The sequence below is a fragment of the Otolemur garnettii genome, unplaced genomic scaffold, assembly GCF_000181295.1.
Source record: "Otolemur garnettii isolate 467f Iridium unplaced genomic scaffold, OtoGar3 scaffold00211, whole genome shotgun sequence".
Classification (NCBI taxonomy): Eukaryota; Metazoa; Chordata; class Mammalia; order Primates; family Galagidae; genus Otolemur; species Otolemur garnettii.
Genome location: NW_003852606.1, coordinates 664,160 through 683,706, shown reverse-complemented (window position 1 = coordinate 683,706; position 19,547 = coordinate 664,160). Strand labels below are relative to the sequence as shown.

The 19,547-nt window shown below is 46.4% G+C and overlaps 1 protein-coding gene across 4 annotated transcripts in view; it reads right to left on the bottom strand.

The window, feature by feature from the left end:
• The window catches only part of VRK3 (vaccinia related kinase 3), a 39,286-nt gene extending 19,777 nt beyond the window's left edge, over positions 1 to 19,509 (bottom strand). Inside the window, exons 1-6 of one of the 4 annotated variants that reach the window (XM_003801462.3) lie at positions 19,442 to 19,509; positions 15,338 to 15,400; positions 12,395 to 12,534; positions 9,270 to 9,416; positions 7,662 to 7,856; positions 3,871 to 3,935 (exon numbers count right to left, since the gene is read on the bottom strand). In XM_003801462.3, the coding sequence (XP_003801510.1) occupies positions 3,871 to 3,935; positions 7,662 to 7,856; positions 9,270 to 9,416; positions 12,395 to 12,533 (546 nt within the window). In that variant the 5' untranslated portion in view covers position 12,534; positions 15,338 to 15,400; positions 19,442 to 19,509. Of the gene's footprint in view, positions 1 to 3,870; positions 3,936 to 7,661; positions 7,857 to 9,269; positions 9,417 to 12,394; positions 12,535 to 15,337; positions 15,401 to 18,442; positions 18,479 to 19,344 lie in introns of those variants that run through there. The other 3 variants (XM_012812583.2, XM_023507928.1, XM_023507929.1) reach the window with 3 other exon arrangements.
• Between the last annotated feature and the right edge of the window lie 38 nt (positions 19,510 to 19,547).

The window sequence follows — 19,547 nt, the reverse complement described above, 5'->3', positions numbered from 1 at the left end:
AGACTCGCTTGAGCCCAGGAGTTGGAGGTTGCTGTGAGCTGTAATGCCACGGCACTCTACCCAGGGGGACAGCTTGAGGCTCTGTCTCAAAAAAAAACCCTACATTTCCTAACCTCTTCTGCAGTAAGGAATGGCCACATGACCAAATGGTATGAGTAGAAGAAATGTGGGCAACTTCTAAGTTGTGCCCTTAACAGGAGGGGATAGGGTTTTTCCTCTTCTCCTGCTCCAGGTGGCCAGAACACTCAGGTGACAGTGGCAGCTGAGGCAGAATCTCAGCCCAAGAGATAGCGGTTATGAGCGGAAGATGTTGGAGCAATGAGAAAAGAAGGAAACTGGGCTCCTTGTTTATGAAACTATTTTATCAGTTCTGGACCATTGCCCCAGACTTTTAAGTGAAAAAGCAATAGAATATTATCTTGCTTAAGCTATTACTGATATTGGACCTTTTTAAAAATGGCAATTAAACCAAATATTTTAATTAAACACAACTTGTGCAGCAAGGTTTTTTTTTTTTTTTTGAGACAGAGCCTCACCTTATTGCCCTCAGTAGAGTGCCGTGGCATCATTAACTCACAGCAACCTTAAACTTTTGGGCTCAACTGATTCTCTTGCCTTAGCCTACCCAAACAGCTGGGACTACAGGCAACTGCCAAAATGCTCAGCTACTTTTAAAGACCAGGTCTCATTATGGCTCAGGATGTTCTTGAACTCATGAGCTCAGGCAATCCACCTGCCTTGCCTTGGTCTCCTAGAGTGTTAGGATTACAGGCATGAGCCACTGTGCCCGCCCACTGCAGCAAGGTTCCTTTTTTTTTTTTAAGAAACAGAGTCTCACTTTGTTGCTCTTGGTAGAGTGCTGTGGTGTCACAGCTCACAGCAACCTCCAGCTCTTAGGCTTAGGCGATTCTCTTGCCTCAGCCTCCTGAGTAGCTGGGACTACAGGCACCCACAATGCCCGGCTATTTTTTGGTTGCAGTTTGGCCAGGGCCGGGTTTGAACCTGCCACCCTCAGTATATGGGACCTGCGCCTTACTCACTGAGCCACAGGTGCCACTCTGCAGCAAGGTTCTTAAGAGCATAGGCCAAACAGAGGTAGGGACAAATCCTAGCTCTGTCACTTATTCATTCTTTCTACGAGGCCTCTATTAAGTACTGAGTATTGTTTGGACCTTATGGATAATAGTGTGAACTAAACAACTTGTATGCTGGTGCCCCTGAGCAAATGAGTTTCCATTTTCTCATCTGTTAAATGGGAACACCCTAGCCACCCTGCAGGCTTTATAGGCCTGTGAAACTCTCAGCCCAGGGTGTTACACACAAGAGTCTCAATCAGCAGGTGCTACCAGTCATTAGTGAGTCTGTCCCCAGCCCTTGCCCATCCTCCTCCTGCTCCAGAGTCCCCTCTGATGAAGCCACAGTGAGCTCTGGGTAAATTTTTAGCTGATGTGGGCATACCTGCTCAGGCCCTGCTCAATCCATGTGGTACCTTCATGCCTGTGCCCCACTCTCCTAGCGGGGCAGCTCCTTAAAGAACTGCCATCTCTGCAGAAGTTCCTAGCACTCAGTTCACAAGAAGCCACAGAAAAGATTTGGTGAACAAATGAATAAATGAATGGATGAACACCAATGGACACATGCTCTTTTATGGGAGATAGGTAGGCTGATCTCTCCATGGGCTCTCCAATTCAGGGTAAAGCATGCAGGCAGGTCATCCCTGTGGCGTCTCCCAGATCAGCGAAGAATCTCACCAGACCACCTAAGAAGACAGGGAGCCTGGAGGCAGCTCAGTCAGGGGACCGATCATCCCTGTGTGGGGGCTCAGAACAGGTGGGTTAAGACCTTTGGATTCCTAGTCAGCAGTTTTAGATTAGGGAAATTAAGATATTTGCATTGCAGGGCGGAGCCTGTGGCTCAGTGAGTAGGGTGCTGGCCCCATATACCGAGGGTCGTGGGTTCAAACCCGGCCCCGGCCAAAACTGCAACAACAACAAAAAATAGCTGGAAGTTGTGGTGGGCACCGGTACTCCCAGCTACTCGGGAGGCTAAGGCAAGAGAATTGCCTAAAGCTCAAGAGCTGGAGGGTGCTGTGAGCCGTGATGCCATAGCACTCTACCGAGGGCAACAAAGTAAGACTCTGTCTCTAAAAAAAAAAGAAATAAAGATATATGCATTGCAGGGACAAAAACTGCTTTCCCCTTTCCTTTTTTTTTTGTTGTTGCAGTTTGGCTGGGGCCGGATTTGAACCTGCTACCCTTGGTATATGGGGACAGCACCCTCTTCACTGAGCCACAGGCACCACCCCCCTTTCCCTTTTTTTAAGTACACGTTATCAGACTGTTCCAAACATTCTTTTATCCTATGTTCCAGATTACCCCACATTCCTGGGAGCCGAGCTTTCTTGCTAATCCTTTTTTTTTTTTCTGAGACAGAGTCTCCTTATGTCACCCTTGATAGAGTGCCATGCTGTCACAGCTCACAGCAACCTCCAATTCTTGGGCTTAAGTGATTCTCTTGCCTCAGCCTGCCAAGTAGCTGGGATTACAGGCGCCTGCCACAACACCCAGCTTTTTTTTTTTTTTTTTTTTTTTTTTTGTAGTTGTCATTGTTGTTTAGCTGGCCCAGGCAGGTTCGAACCCACCAGCCCTGGTGTATGTGGCCAGTGCCCTAACCACTGAGCTATGAGCACTGAGCCTCTTTTCCTATTTTTTGAGCACAATAAAAGACCCCTGAGAGATCAAATCAGTACCACATGGCCTCAATTTGCCACTCAGTATGCCTTTCCAGACTTCTCAGACTTTAGGCATTAAGTTGGTGTGAAGTCTCCTGCCTTCAGTACCATCTCCCTTATCAGCCTCCAGTTTGAGTCGGAGTACCCCAGGAACCCTGATACCCTTTAAAATACATCAGAATAGAATGGTCTTCTCCAGGGGATGGGGAGGCTCTGAATGTCCTGTGGTTGGCCCTGTGCTCCAGGCTTCTTCTCTGGCATCATGTCCCCTCCTTGATGGAACTGTGACATGGTATCTCCCCCACAAGATGGGAAGCTCTTCCAGGCCTAGGCCTGAAGCTGGCTCATAGCCCCAAATCACCCATGGCCTTAGGACACATTGATTACATGGATGTACAGAGAGCAAGACTTTACTTCTGCTTCCCCAGTGAGGATGGTAGTAAAAATAACAATATGTGGGGTGCTACTGTGCGAAGCCCCATCTGAATCTTTCTGAAAGAGTTAAATGGGGGCATGGTAGCTACCTTATTGAGAGAATTCAACAAAGCAGCACTTGTCAATGGCTTAGCCTGGGTTGGGCATGTGACAGGCTCTTAATAGCAGGTGTTACCTGTCATCGGGGAGTCTAGCATAGACCCCACACTCTGACTCACTCATGCAGCCTCTGTCTAGGACTAAGAAAGGGCACCCAACCTGGACCAACCAGGGCACCCAACCTGGTTTTACCGGAGTGTGAGACAATTTGGATAAATGAAAAGAAGAAAATAAAAGTCACCCATCATCCCAACACCTAGGGATGATGACAAGGCTATCAACCATACACAGAGGCAGGCAGGGACTCAACGTGGATATTAGCAGCTCTGTTCCAGATGAGGAAGCTGAGCTCTGAGAGGGGATGAGCTTGCCCAGATCACACAGCCAGGAAGCACCAGGGCTGAATTCAGGGCCAGATCTGAATATAGGCTTCAAACAGCCTTGTATGATAAAGAACTGTGGCCTGCCCCAAGGTCTGACTGTTCCTCGTAGGCCAGGGGGACCCTGATCCCCAGGCTAAGCTCTCCCAGCTTACAGTGGGGCACAGAGGTCAAAGCCTTGGGCCCTTCCCTTGGAGCTGCCACCCACCCTTCAGGCTCACTTACCAATTTGAGTGAGAACTTTTGTTTCTGGGGACCTGACCCACAGGTGAGGACAGAGGCTGGCTCAGCTGTGGAGGGACAGAACAAGTGAGTAAGGTTATAACCTGCAGGGAAGGTCAGAGCCTTCAAACTTCCCAGCAATGAGGTTCTTCTCACTCTTTTTCTGCCAGTCTCTGGCTGTGCAGGAAGGGGTTAACACAGCAGGCCAAAGACTGCTCCCCTGGCACGGTCTAGGAACCTGGATTTCAGGAGGGTTCCCCATATTCCCTGACTCATGAGAGGGGGTCACTGGGCCTAAATTATTTGTGCAAATGCTGTGGCTTATGCCAAATACCTGCTGTTCTTCTGGGTACTGGGATGTGGATACCTGCCAAGCAGGAGGGGCTATGTGACTAGCTCCAATAACAAATCTGGGCACTGAGCCTCTGATGATCTTCCCTGGTAGACGATTCCCATGAATTGTCAAAACTTATTATTATTTTTTTTTTGCAGTTTTTGGCCGGGGCTGGTTTGAACCTACCACCTCCGGCATATGGGGCTGGCGCCCTACCCTTTTGAGTCACAGGCACCGCCCCTGTCACAACTTGTGGAAGAGGAATTAACTGCATCCTGGGCACACAGGAGGATCCACTGCAGGAATGAGCAACTCAGGCAGGCTAGGTGCTTGGAAGGGGTTTGCTATTTTTGGGGGGGGGGGTGCTATTTTTATCAAACAACCTAAATCACAAAAGGTGAAGCCACCTGGCTTAGCCTTCCCACTGTGGTATCCTCCTTTCAGGTGCCTCTGGTCCTGTGTCTTTTTTCTCCCTTTTCCTTCCAGCCCTCTTCATCTCTCCCCACCCCTGCTCCCTTGCTGCAACCTCTTTCTTGCATTGTTTTTCATCCCTCTCCCTCCATGCTCTTCTCTACCTCTCCTTCTTTTTCACTCTGATCTCTCTTTCCCTTTCTCAGAAAAAGCCAGACTGCATGAATTCAGATCCCAGCTCTGACACTTGCAGGCTGTGTGCCCTTCAGCAAGTGGCTCTCCCTTGCTGTACCCCAGTTGTGAGATGGGTCATATGGGTGCCTATCTCACAACATGGCTGAGACCATTCCACGGGTTAGGACAAGGAGAGCTCGGGATGGCGCCCAGCATGGAGTGAGTGCTCCCAAAGTGTTAGCTCACTTCTCTCTCTTGTCACGCTCCCCCATGTTCTCTCCCTAACTTTCCCTGCCTCCTCCTTCTGTCCCTCCATGATCAACACTGCCTATCTCTGCCTGGGAAGAATCCTTTACAGTTTACCAAGGTCTTTGCCTCCAACCTGTCATCATTTGGAGCCAACAGCCTCAGGAGACAAGCAGATAAGGTATCACCTTATTTTTCCAGTGGGGGACATCAAGGCCCAGAGCGCTGCAGCTGTTTGCTTGGGCTCACTCCTTGTGTTGGAGCCAAGCCAGCTCTCAGTTCAGTCTCCGACACAAGCTGCCTTGCCCTCCTAACCAGGCTTAAAGGCAGAGATACCCAGTAAGAGGCTCAAGATTGCCTGTACACTCGCCTGGCCAACCAGCACATCCCAATCAAAGGTGTCCTATCAAAATTTAGGTTTCTGGCTCGGCGCCTGTGGCTCAAGTGGCTAGGGTACCAGCCACACACATCTAAGGTGGTGGGTTCGAATCCAGCCCGGGCCCGCCAAACAACGATGGCTGCAACCAAAAAATGGCCAGGCGTTGTGGCAGGTGCCTGTGGTTCCAGCTACTTGGGAGGCTGAGGCAGGAGACTCGCTTGAGCCCAGGAGTTGGAGGTTGCTGTGAGCTGTGATGCCATTGCACTCTACCCAAGGGGATAGCTTGAGGCTCTGCTTCCAAAAAAAAAAAAAAAAAAAAAAATTTAGGTTTCTGGCTGGGCACAGTGGCTCATGCCTGGAATCCTAGCACTCTGGGAGGCCGAGGAGGGTGAATCGCTTGAGCTCAGCAATTCGAGACCAGCCTGAGCAAGAGCAAGACCCCATCTCTACTAACAAGAATAGAAAAATTAGCCAAGTGTGGTGGCAGGTGCCCGTAGTCCTAGCTACTAGGGAGGCTGAGGCAAAAGGATCATGTAAGCCAAAGAGTCTAAGATTGCTGTGAGCTGTGATGCCATGGCACTCTACCCAAGGCAATGGAGTGAGACTCTGTCAAAAAAAAAAAAAAAAAAAATCTAGGTTTCTGGCTTTTTCCCCAGCTAGTTATTAATAGCTCTGAAATTCATTTTCCTCATCTATAAAATGTGGATAAGGGTAGTAATGATGTCCTAAGACTGTTATGAGAATTTAGAGTTAGGAAGAATAAAGCAAATATATACCACTCTAAAAGGTTGTACATAGGCCAGGCACAGTGGCTCATTCCTGTAATCCAAGCACTCTCAGAAGCCAAGGAAAGGATTGCTTGAGTTCATGAGTTCGAGATTAGCCTGAGCAAAAGCGAGATCTTGTCTCTACTAAAAAAATACAAAAACTAGCTGGGCCTTGTGGCAGGTGCCTATAGTCCCTGCTACTCAGAGGCTAAGGAGGATTGCCTGAGCCCAAGAATTTGAGGTTATTGTGAGCTGGGCTGATGCCATAGCCCTCTACCTAGGGCAACAGAGTGAGTTTCTATCTCAAAAAAAAAGAAAGAAAAAAGAAAAAAACTTGTACACAAATATTCACAGCAGCTTTACTGATAACAGCCCAAAGTGGAAACAATCAAGTAAGATTCCGTCTCAAAAAAAAAAACGCTCGGCGCCTGTGGCTCAAGTGGCTAAGGCGCCAGCCACGTACACCCAAGGTGGCGGGTTTGAATCCAGCCCGGGCCTGCCAAACAACAATGATGGCTGCAACCAAAAAATAGCCGGGGCATTGTGGCAGGCGCCTGTGGTCCCAACTACTTGGGAGGCTGAGGCAGGAGACTCGCTTGAGCCCAGGAGTGGGAGGTTGCTGTGATGGAGATGCCACGGCACTCTACCCAGGGGGACAGCTTGAGGCTCCTGTCTCCAAAAAAAAAAAAAGAAGAAATTTTATATAAAATGTGTAAAATAGGGCCTGGCCTTATGTAAACACTCAATAAATATTAGGTATTACAAACATTAATACTACCACCAGAGTTGTTATTTTCCTCATTGTAAATAAAGAATCTGACTTTGTTGTTTAAGGTTTGACTGCTCACAACTTTTAAGCCTTGGCCCTCTCCTCTAGTCCATCCCATTTGGTTTCTGGCTTTTCCCTCAGTTAGTTATTAATAGCTTTGGTGCTGGTGGAAGACTCAATAGCTTTGGTGCTGGTGGGGCGTTAGCCCAGGCCCCCTCACCGAGCCACATCCCTAACCACAACAAAGCCCCCAACCGGTCTCCTTTCTTTACTCTCTGAAGGCACTTTAGATCTATGTGGATGGCCCACCTGGCTCTCTGTAGACTCCAGTGATATAAGGAATAAACCTCTCATATCCTCCTGGTGTATGTGTGACATCATCAGTCTCAACATCTGAACCAAAGTTAGGGTGAGGGTCCACTTATCTCTGCAGGCTGATCTGTCGTCCTGATCACATGACAGTGGGTGGAGGTGAGGAGGCACACGCTTTCCAGCTGGTGGCACCCTTCCCTCCACATTGCTGTACTCCAGCCCCCTAAGCTCAGTTATACCACTTGCCTGGCCCCTGTAAGTGGGTAGTTTACAGTCCTGAGTCTAAGAGAAAGCAGCCTAGAAGCCTGCAGCTAGGGATATGGCTTCCATTCCCAGTCTCAGGAAGGGGTTCCCTTTCCCCCATCCTAGTGCTGAAATAGCCCATTCATGGCCAGAGTGTACCTTCATAGAGAATGCCCTGGTCATCCCTGGTCTGGAGGCATCCCAGCTTCCATTGTTGCCCACTCTTGTCTGTCAGCACCATTCCTGTGGGCAAAGCCTCAAGTGAGGTGGTCACCCGGCTCCGCCTCAGTGTCTGAGGGCTTCGCCTGGTTGTTTGTGGGCTGCTTTTGGGAGTTGGAGGCTTCCTCCAGGACCCTGTAGGAAGATGGTCAAAATAAAGAAAAAGCAGAATCCAGTTAAGAAAAGTTGGATGGAGAATGGAATAACACCCATAATACCCTCCCTCCCTCCCTTCAGCAAACACTTCCTGGGACCTTCATGGGTCAGGTCCTCTGTGTAATGATGCTGGGGAGCCATATATAAGTCAGTCCTGCACTGGTACCTTGGGAGCCCCCAGTTTGGTGGGGAAGTCTGACCTAGATACCATCAGTCAGAACTGAATCTGAGACAGGGTAGTAAGGAGGAGATTGACTGGGCCTGGAGATGTCACGGAGGCCTCCTGGAGGAGGGCACATTGGCATTGGATCTTGTTAGAAGTTTGCCAGGGGAAAAAGGATATTCCAGGCATTTACCCCAAAATTGGACTCGACCCTGTGCTGAGATTAAAGAGAGTGCAGAAATTTTTTAGATTAAAGTCCTGTCCTTAAAGGGATCCCATGAGGTGGTGTCTGTGGCTCAAAAGGGTAGGGCTCTAGTCCCATATGCCAGAGGTGATGAGTTCAAACCCAGCCCCGGCCAAAAAAAGGGCAAAAAAAAAGGGGGGGGAGGGGGAATCCCAGACGGGCAAAAGAGTGGGGTGCGTAGATAGGAAACAGATTTGGATACAGGAACAGATGACATCCCCAACCTTGTTCCTGCCACCCTCCATCCTCCCAAGACACATATTGGCAAGAGGCCTCTGGTGCCAGAGGATAACAAGTGACAAAGGGGAGCCCTCATAGTCTGATAAGCACACAGTCTTCAAGCTTCCCACATCCTGGGCACTGGTTTGGACTGAGCCTATAAAGGACTCTCAATCCAAAGAGTGAGATCAAAAGGGACATGGAGTCAAAATGAGGGCAGAGCAATGGGCCAGATAAAGAGGTTGAAGAGAGGCACTGGCAGCAATGAGAAGGTCTTGATGTGACCCTAAAGCATTTAGGAAATACTTCTTAGAAATCAAACCCTCTAAGTGTTGGGAACAGGACAACATGCAAGGCCAAGGAAGAAGGTGGGAGTATCCTGATCCAAGCGAATAACTTAGTAAAGACCAGGGCCTAAACATCTCCAAAACTGAGTTTTCTGTGAATAGAGCTGTGCTGAGAGCTAAAGCAGGAATCAGACCATGCAGATGTTGGGCTGAAGAGCTTGGATTGTGGGTGACAGTAGCAATAGGGGGCTATGAGCAGGGAGGGATCATGGCAGCTGTAAGGTATAGAAAGACTTCTCTGGGGCCATTTAGAAATGGGCTGGAGGGAGAGACTAGAGGCTGGGTAAGATGCTGAAATGAGGGTCCAGGAGGGGTGCCTGAAGTTTGAGCTGGGGCTGCAGCAGCTTTCTTCCAAACTTTGTCAGATGACCTGCCTTTGCCCTATCTACAGTCAGGCCAGACTGATGCTAACTCTTTACCTCTGGATCGCTCAGAAGGAGTTGAGGTATCTTCAGACCCAGAACTATCACCATCTGAGAAGGATAATCGGGGTGAAGTAATGGCGTTGGACCATTTCACTCTCTTGGGAGAAGTTTCAGAACTGGAGTTCAGCTCTTTCCTGGAGCCTGGGAAAAGGTAGATCAAACACAGACTGGAATTACCATGGCCTTTTCCACACATCACCAAACCAAAAACCCTGAGGTCATATTCAGCTACACTCTTCCCTTTGGCATTCACAGCAAATTCTTGTTTCTGTCATCTACGTATCTAAGCAAACTGTTCCTTTTAGTTATTCTCTCTTCCATAGATCTTAGCCTCTTTTAAATATTCCATTACACTGTGTACACACAATGTATGTGTATACACTCATACACACACTGTATGTATGTGTGTGTTTTTCCAGAGACAGGGTCTTACTCTGTCATCCAGGTTGGAGTACAGTGGCCTAATAACAGTTTATTGCAGCCTTAAACTCTTCTGGGTTCAAGTGATCCTTTAGCCTTAGTCTACTGAGTAGCTGGAACTAAAAGCGTGAGCCACCACAGCTGGCTAATTTTTCTTACTTTTTTGTAGAGACAGGGTCTCACTATATTGCCCAGGCTGGTCTCAAACTCCTAGAAATCCTTTTGGCTTGGCCCCAAAGTGCTGATATTAAAAACATGAGTGAGTGCACTGACCCCATCCACGGACTTTCCGATTGCAAAGATGATGTATTTATATTTACATCATTAAGGGTTTTATTTGGTTCCTCCTAAAATCTGCCTGGTTAATTCTAAATAATTTCTGTTCCTTCATTATACTTTCAATTTATTCTTTTATTTCTTTAAAAATATTAAACGTACATTATATTCTTTTTTTTTCAGACAGAGTCTCACTTTGTTGCCCTTAGTAGAGTGCTGTGATGTCATAGCTCACGGCAACCTCAGACTCTTGAGCTCAAGTGATCCTCTTGCCTCAGCCTCCCGAGTAGCTGGGACTATAAGTACTTGCCATGATGTCTGGCTAATTCTAGAGATGGAGTCTTACTCTTGCTCAGGCTGATCTTCAACTCCTGAGCTCAGGCAAACCACCCACCGTGGCCTCCCAGAGTGCTAGGATTATAGGCATAAGCCACTACGCCTGCCTCATTATAAATATTTTTATCTGTTAATTCTAAGATCTGTGGTCTTTGCCAGTCTGATTCTGTAGTTTGTTGTTTCTGTTGACTCTTATGATGGCTTATTTCCTTGTGTCTTTTTAAGACAACAAAGACTGGGACTCATGTTCCTTGGATGTTTACCTATAGGAATTCTTTGAGGTCTACTTTTCAAGAGTGTTTTTGAAAATAAAATAAAATTTGTTTATGTTGGATGGTGGGGGAAGGTGATATCCATATCTCAATCACTTTTTAAAATTAAATGTTCAGTTTATATTTTGGGGAGGCCACACAGATCAGTATAGATTCATTCCAACCGGTACGTGTTTGGTTAGGAATACTTGGAGAAGACATTCCTTCCTTTTTTGCTCAACACCAAGGCTGAGACAGATGAATTTTTTCTGTGGAGCAATTGTTTTATTCTAGTTTACCAACTGAGGTATCCCAGATTTAAGAGGTGGGTTTCCAATCTCACTTGCACTGCTTAGTTTTGCCTTTTGTACTCCAGTGAAACCCAGGCTTGAGGCCACCATCAAATAGTCTCAGGACAAATAATACTTCAACACTTGCTTAGTCCTATGGATCTATGTTTTCTTACTGTTTCTCACTTCCATGGAACTCCCTTACTTTCCTACCACACAGCCCTACCACGGACATTTTTATATTTTATCTAACATTAGGCACACTGAACCAAGAGCAAGGGCTCAGAGGCCCATGTGTATCTGAGGTACTAAGGAACAGAGGTGAGGCCAGCACAGCTAGACAGCATAAGCAACAGCAGGAAGGGTTGGAAGGTGAAGTCCAAGAGGAAACGGGGACCCAATCACGTGGGGGTTCATGTAAAAAGGTATGAGCAAAGGAATGACAGGTTCTGACTTCACATTAACAGTATCCCCTTTGGCTGCCACATGAAGAAGACTGCACTGACTTTACAGGGAGAGCCAACAAGATTTGCTGAAAGGCTGGATGTATGTGAAGCAGGAAAGAAAGAGGACTCAAGGGTCGTGACCCCAAGGTCCTGGCCTGAGAAACTGGATAAATGGAGTTGCTGTTTACTTTGATGGAGAAGCATAAAGAAGGGGGTAAATGAGGAGTAACAATACCAAGAGGTCATGTTTCTAGGCATGTTCAGATTGAGATGTATACTGGACATCCAAGCAGGTTGAATATCTCAAATCTGAAACTCCAAAATCTGAAATGTTTTCAGCACCAACATGATACTCAGAGGAAATGTTTACTGGAGCATTTCAGATTTTGAATTTTCAGATTTGGAATGTTCAACCAGTAAGCATAATGCAAATATTCCAAAATAACTCTAACAATCTGGAATCCGAAATACTTCTGGTACCAAGCATTTAGGATAAGAGATAGTTAACCTGCAGATGTCAAGCAGGCAGCCTACTATTTATATATTTCTTCAAAGGAGGGGAGGAGTCTAGGTTGGAGATAAAAATGTGTGAGTTGTCAATATAGAGACAATATTTAAAGCTATGAACCAACTAATGGCCCAGAGGCTCAGAGCAAAACAAATACAAAGTGAAACTGCATGCCTTGAGGTCAGAGAAAGCAATCACAGAACTGCTGAATGTAGATAGAGCAGTCTGGGCCTGAGCCCTGGGCTTCTCCAGTGTAGGACAGTGTCAGACAAGCTACAAAGGTGTTCTCTCTTCCCCTACCTTACCCCCACATCCAAGTGTGTACCTCACCCCCACTGTAGGGATAAGTTCAAAACCTTGTTCTTAGGCTCACACTTGTAATCCTAGCACTCTGAGAGGCCAAAGCAGGTGGATCACTTGCACTCTGGAGTTCAAGACCCTCTCTCTAAAAAATAGCCAGGTGCTATAGTAGGCGCGTATAATTTCGGCTACCTGGGAAGCTGAGGCAGAGGATCACTTGAGACCAAGAGTTTGAGGTTGCTGTCAGTTATGATGCTCAAACCAAAAAAACAAAACAAAACCCTTTTCTTACCTCGGAAAGATGACACACGTGGTTTGACAAAGGTCTGGGACCCTGTGCCCTCCTCTGTAGGCAATGGTTTTCCACAGTAGGGGCAGAATTTGAATGCTGCTTCTATACTTTTGCCACAGTCTGGACAGAAGGAGATCATGCTACAAAACAGAATTGGGGGTAGGGAAGACAGGAAGCTGAAGGAAAAACCTAATGCACTACCCATGAGTAGTCATCTGAGTTCTCTATGGTGATGAGGTTATAAGGCGAAGAAATATTATCACAACATGAATGTACTCCCTAAAGTGGCCACTTTTAAGGGGTACTCCAGAATTCTTGCCCATTGAGTTGGGCCTCTAGCCATCTGTCCCACTGTAATGGTCCAGAGGCTCAGAGCAAAACAAATACAAAGTGAAACTGCATGACTTGAGATCAGAGAAAGCAATCACAGAACTGCTCCAATCACAGAACAGGTGTTGAGGAGTCACTGTCAGGGTCTTCAATGGTTGTGATGTTCCCTTAAACCATCTGATTAGAATGGGAGAGGTGGTGAATGCACCCCAAATATCCATATGCTCCCCTGTACTTCCCTGCATTCCTTGCAGCCAAGTTGGGACCACATGACTAGATCTGGCCAATGAGATATAAGTAGAAGTCATCTCTTGGATCAAACAGTTAAAGGTCAGAGCACATCCTCTGTCTACCCTCCATCTGCAGGGATGTCCTGGGGACCACATCTCACAGGTGACAGAACACCAAGATGAAGGAGGGTTGCCTGATCCACACTGGAACCCCATGCCCAACATGCATTTCTGTCATATTAGTCCACCAAGATTTCAGGGTTTATTTGTCACTGCAGCAAAGCCTATCCTATCCTGACTTAGTGGGACAATAAGTGCCCCTACATTATCCTCAGAAATATTTCCTAATACTTAAAAAAAATCCAAGTTACAGACAGAGCCTGTGACAAATGGGGATATGGCAGCATTAGGCCAGTTAAGAGAAAATCAACAAGGGTACAATAAACACTCCAAATAATACCTTCTATATAACAGCAACAAAAAGATTTTGTCCTTATATTCTAAGACTTCCTGCAGAGTATCCCTTAAAAGCTAAAATATTAAAAAAAAAAAAAAGTCAAAATAAACATATGCTCATGACTTTATTTCACCTTGGAGAGAAAGTGCTCATTAAACCCTTTCCCTTCATTCACTGTAAAGGTCAGCCTCTGTTGCAACTTCAAACAGTGGAGTCCTTACCATAGGCTTAGTCCTAAAGCTGCTGGACTTGAATTCCAGATCTACTATGTTTTAGGCAAGTTACTTAACTTCTTTTGCCTCAGTCTGACCAGTGGTAAAATGGGGCTTTACGTAGTACCTATCTGATGGAATGGTTGTTGAAGACTAAACAAATAGGCTTGGTGTCTATAGCTCAACCGGCTAAGGCGCCAGCCACGTACACCTAAGGTGGCGGGTTCAAATCCCCAGCCCGGACCCACCAAAACAACAATGACGGCTGTAACCAAAAAACAGCCGGGCGCTGTGGCGGGCGCCTGTGGTCCTAGCTACTTGGGAGGCGGAGGCAGGAGACTCGCTTGAGCCCAGGAGTTGGAGGTTGCTGTGAGCTGTAATGCCACGGCACTCTACCCAGGGGGACAGCTTGAGGCTCTGTCTCAAAAAAAAAAAAAAAAAGACTAAACAAATATATTTATGTCAAGTGCTAAGAAAAGAACCTGGCCTACAGACAGCATTTCATGTTAGTGGTTACTATGTCCTGCCCTGTATCCCAGCTATTCTATTCCAGTTATTAATATATATTATTCCCTTTCCTCTTTCCACATCATCAGTTCTGAACTTCTTGGGCTTGTTTTCTCTTGGTGCTTGACTTATGAAACTCAGTACTTGCCCTTGAAAATCACAGGCCATCCAAGTAGCTAGGGAAGAAATCTCAGTCAGAGGAGGAGAAAGGTGTTCTCTTTTTCCCTTGGGCTGCAGAATGGCAGAAACTACACTGTGGCATAAAGCGGCAGTCTCTGTTCTTTCAAACAAAGGAGTTGTGCAAGATAGGTGGGCTAAGGCCAGGCACAGTGGCTCACACCTGTAATCCTAGCACTCTGAGAGGCCAAGGCAGGTAATAGCTTGAGTTCACTGGTTTGAGACCTGCCTGAGCAAAAAGCAAGACCCTTATCGCTACTAAAAAAATAGGAAAACTGAGGCAAGAGGCTCACTTGAGCCCAAGAGTTGGAGGTTGCTGTGAGCTATGATGCCATGGCACTCTACCCCAGGGCAATGGCTTGAGACTCTGACTCAAAAAAAAAAAAAAAAAAGGTAGGTGGGCTGAAAAGTATCCTGTTGGCAAGTATCCTTTACCCTGTGGGAGGTCTGTCACTCTATCTTAGTGATCTGCTGTCTTGGTAATAACATATAAATGGACACCTCTGTCTTCTCAAAGGTATAAATCCTGGTGAGCATTTTTGTTAAGCCAAAGGACTTACTGTCTCTTCTTTTTTCAGGCAGCCACAAACCTGAAGCCAGGTGTTGATATTGTAGCCACAAGATCAAAACTGAGGATGGCTGCCCAGGAGAGTTACTTTGTATTAGTGAGAAAGAACAAGTGTTTGTGTTAAACCACTGAGGTTTGGGCTTTGTTTGTTACCATGGTCTAGTCTAATACATGGTATATCTAGACTCTGCTAAATTTCTTATGTAAACAAAAGGTTAGTTTGGAAATCCATGGTGGTTTTAAGTGGCTTCAAGTTAAGCAGAATTTCCCCAGGTGCTCATTGCCTTTAGTTAAAGATGGTTTCCTGGATGGAACAAGTGCCTTATCAGGTAAACTCTGCTAAGCTCACAACAAAATTCCTCCTGAGAATGAAGTCTGCCAGCAGCATTAAGTCTCCATGAGCAGGAGCCAGCTGTTGGCGAGGAACAGGCCTTACATGACATGTGCACAAGGGAATAGTACCTTTATGGGGACACAGTCTGGCCTTTGGATTCACTGGGCTGGAAACTTCATCTTGACAGCAATCTGCAAGTAAACAAAGGTAGCCAAGCAAACTCATGCCTCCTTCACATATAAATGAAAGACAATAGCTAATGTTTGCTGAGCACTGGCCACATGGCCAGCATGTGCTAAATCCATTCATTTGCTCATTCATTCATTCATTCAGTGAGCTCTTAGTTTGTGCCAGCCACTGGGAAGACAGCCGCAAAGCAAACAGCCCATGATTCCAGGAAGATTACCTTCTGGTAGGGGAAGAATCTGATAAATAAATAAGCAAATAACTGCTGAATGGGTCAGATGGAGATGGTGCCATAGAGAATAGAATGCCGAGGAAGTTGGTGAGTCACTATTTACAAAGGGTGGCCAAGGATGTCAAATGTTTCACCCAGGTGGAGACATTTGAACAGAAACCCAAAGAGAACAAGGGAGTGTCATGATATCTGATATCTGGGGAGGAGTCCCCCAGGCAGAGAGCTTATTTTATTTTGTACAGAGTCTCACTTTGTTGCCTTTGGTAGAGCCGTGGTGTCATAGCTCACAGCAGCCTCAAACTCCTGGGCTTAAGCGATTCTCTTGCCTCAGTCTCCTAAGTAGCTGGGACTACAGGCACCTGCCTCAATGCCCGGCTATTTTTAGAGATGGGGTCTCGCTCAAGCTCAGGCTGGTCTCAAACTTGTGAGCTCAGGCAATCCGTCCACCTCAATCTCTCAGAGTGCTGGAATTACAGGTGTGAGCCCCCATGCCTGGCCAGAGAGCTTTCTATGTATTATTTTACTTAATCTACATGACAGGCCAAGATGTAGGTTCCAGAATTATCATCATTTAATAGGACAGTGTGGCATTTGCATTTACAAAGAGGGCTATAGCAATATTCCCAGTCTTGTGTGCTCATGGAAACCTTGAAACTCCTCCTACTAAGAGCAGTGTTTCTGGTCCCTCCCTTTTGGACCTGGGTAAAGCTTGTGTTATTCCTACTAATAGAGAAGGCTGGCAGAAGTGATGCCACGAGACTTCCAAGGCTAGATCATAAAAAGGTTACAATTTGCATGTTGCTGGTTCACTAAGGCTGCTCACAAGTGGAACCCACTTTCCATGTTGTGAGGCAGACTAAAATAGCCCAGGCAGAGAGACTCCATGGGGAGTCCCAAGTGGAGAGGAAGTGAGGCCTTCCCCACCCCCAGCCAGCATCTGCTGCTATGTGAGTAAGCAAGTTTTCATGTGACTCAAACATCAATCTTTGAATCTTCCTCCTGAGGCCCTAGTCAACATGAAACAGAAACCACCCACCCCTGCTCTACTCTCTCTGAATTCCTGGCCCAATGAATCCATGAGCATGACACATGGCTATTTTACAGCACTGAATTCTGGGATAATTTGTTCTGTAGATGTAGTAACTGGAATGGGTAGTTCCCTGCAGCATGGAGAGGTTAAGTCACTTAACCACAGCTCCCATTTCAAGAGGGTTCAATACATACAGATCATTGTGCTAAGTTCTTGGTAGGTATAATCTATGAGCACCCTACTCACTGAGCTACAGGCACTGAGCCAACCATGTGACATATTTTAACTTGTTTAACACTGACTCCCTTGACTAGAATGTAATCTTCACGATGGCAGGGACTTTTGTCTACCTTGTTCTCCACATTATGCACAGAGCCTTGAATAGGCTGGGTACAGAGCAAATGCTTGATCTGTGTCTGCTGTGTGAATCAATGATTGTCTCCTCTGCAGAAACTTACCAAGCTGTGTTACCACATACTCATCCTACAAGCAAACTGTGAGCCAAAAAGTCAATGCTCAGAATCAGAATTATTTAGCTGGCTAGTCTTTAAAAAAGGTCTGCCATTTAGAAGCAGAGCAGGCTGGGCACAGCGGCTCAGGCCTGTAATCCCAGCACTCTGGGAGGCCGAGGAGGAATGCCTGATCTCATAGGTTTGAAATCAGCCTGAGCAAGAGCAAGACTCTGTCTTTAAATATAGCCGGGCATTGTGGCACGTGCCTGCAGTGCCAGCTACCCGGGAGGCTGAGGCAAGAGAACCCCTTGAGCCCAAGAGTTTGAGGTTGCTGTGAGCTATGACGCCAGGGTACTCTACCGAGGATGACAGAGAGACTGTCTCAAAAAAAAAGAAGCAGAGCTGAATAGGGGTTAATAGACTTGGAATGTCATCTGCCTGGATTTGGGTCCTGTTTCTGCCACTTACTGTTTGAATGATGCTGAGCAAAATCCTTTTAACATGTCTGTACTTGTTCCTCAATTTTTAAACTGAGAACAGCAGGTACCTGACACATATTGTATATCTGATATATTAGCTCTTCTAATAATTGTGTTTCACTAATTTCTAGCCATATAATCTTGAGGCCAGTTAATTCCTACTGCAGAACCTTTCCATATACATTTCCCTTTGCCAGTATTGCTCTTTTCACCACTTTTGTGGTTGGTTCCTTTTTCATTCTTCAGGTCTCAGCCTGAGTTCTTCCCTGACCACCTTTTATAAATTGCATCCCGTGTCCCTCCCCCTTTCCTCTTTGATTCTTCTCCTTAGCACTTAATGCCTTCTAATATAGATTCAAAATTTCTTATTCTAATCACCTGGTGCCAGGTGTTTCAAAATCCAGAATTTTGAAAATTTTTAGATTTTAGAACATAGTACATACTGCACCACTACCAGGATCTAGGGGTAATCCCCTAATGATTACAGCAGAAAGATCTTTAAAGATTATTAATAGCCACATATCAGTTCAGATTGGTTGTTCCCAGCAAACAAGTTCAAAGCCAAATCAGGTCGGGTGACTAAGTAAGTTGAAAAACAGAAGAAAAACTCTTCGGTTTTCACAACTTTTTGGCCTTTAAAAAGATTTTGTTTTTTAATTTAGTTTCAGAAAGAGTCTTACTTTCTTGCCTGTTAGAATGCCATGGCATCGTTGCTCATAGCAATCTCAAACTCCTGGGGTCATGCAATTCTCTTGCATGTCTCCCAAGTAGCTGGGACTACAGGCGCCACCACTCCGCTCAACGCTCAGCTATTTTTTAGAGACAGGGGGGAGGGGATTGGGGGGGTGTCTCACTCTTGCTCAGGCTGGTCTTGAACTCGTTAGGTCTAGAGATCCATCCACCAGCCTCCCAGAGTTTTGGGATCACAGGCATAAGCCATGCGATCATCCTTTTTAGACTTTAGATCAGAGGTTGTGGACCTGTAAATATTGTACAATTCATTTTATTTTGTTAGTCACTGGCATCCCCAACCACCATTAAAATGTAAACTAATTGGGCAGGATTTTGTTTTAGATATCATTAGAACCTAAGCTTAGAATTCTTCCTATCAGAGTAAGCACTTCAACATAGAATAAATAGCTGTGTCTGTTGCACAAAGCCTTATGTGTAGTAAATACTCTAATAAACATGGATGAAAGAAAGAAGAGCATTTCAGAATGCTTAGGTCACCTATCCAAGGTCAGGTGGCTAGTTCAGGACTTCAAACCCAAGGCTCCAACCCTCAAGCTAGTCTTTGTTGTTTGTTCATCCATTTATTTTACTTATTCAGCAAATATTTACTGAACATCTGCCGTGCGTCAACTTCCGTATTGAGCTTCTCCTAAAAACTTCCGGAGATAACATCTCTAGAGGAACTAGACCCCACCTTTGCGCAGGAGCCGCGGTTGCCAGGGCGACTGACTCTTTGGCCCCGCCCCTTACAGAAACTAGGAACAACAGAGCTACCAAGGCGGAGCGTCTTTCAAACGCCCCCAAAACTCTACATGCCACACCCAGCAGACCTAGAGCCAAAAGCGTCTGGAGACACGCAAGGGTTGGCCGGTGATCCCACCAACCAGGAGACGCTCTCATCCCGACCCCAGCCAGCCTGGCCTCTGCCTCCACAAAGGGTCGAACTGACGTCACAAGCACCACAAACAAGCTGCGGCTAGGAAACTGGCATATTTCCTACTGCTTCGCCTCGCCTTCCACTCACCTCTGTAACTGAGAGGGATGGGGTTCTGGATTTCAGGGGTGGAGATCTGGGTTCCTGCGGCTAGACCCCTAAGTCTTCTGCAGTTACCGTAACTTACCCTCTCGTCAGCCCCACGGAAACTTCCGCTGGGTGGAAAGTGCTGCGCGCGCATCCTGGCCCTGAGGCCGGACTCGCCCGCGCAGGCGCCGCTGACTTCCCGATGG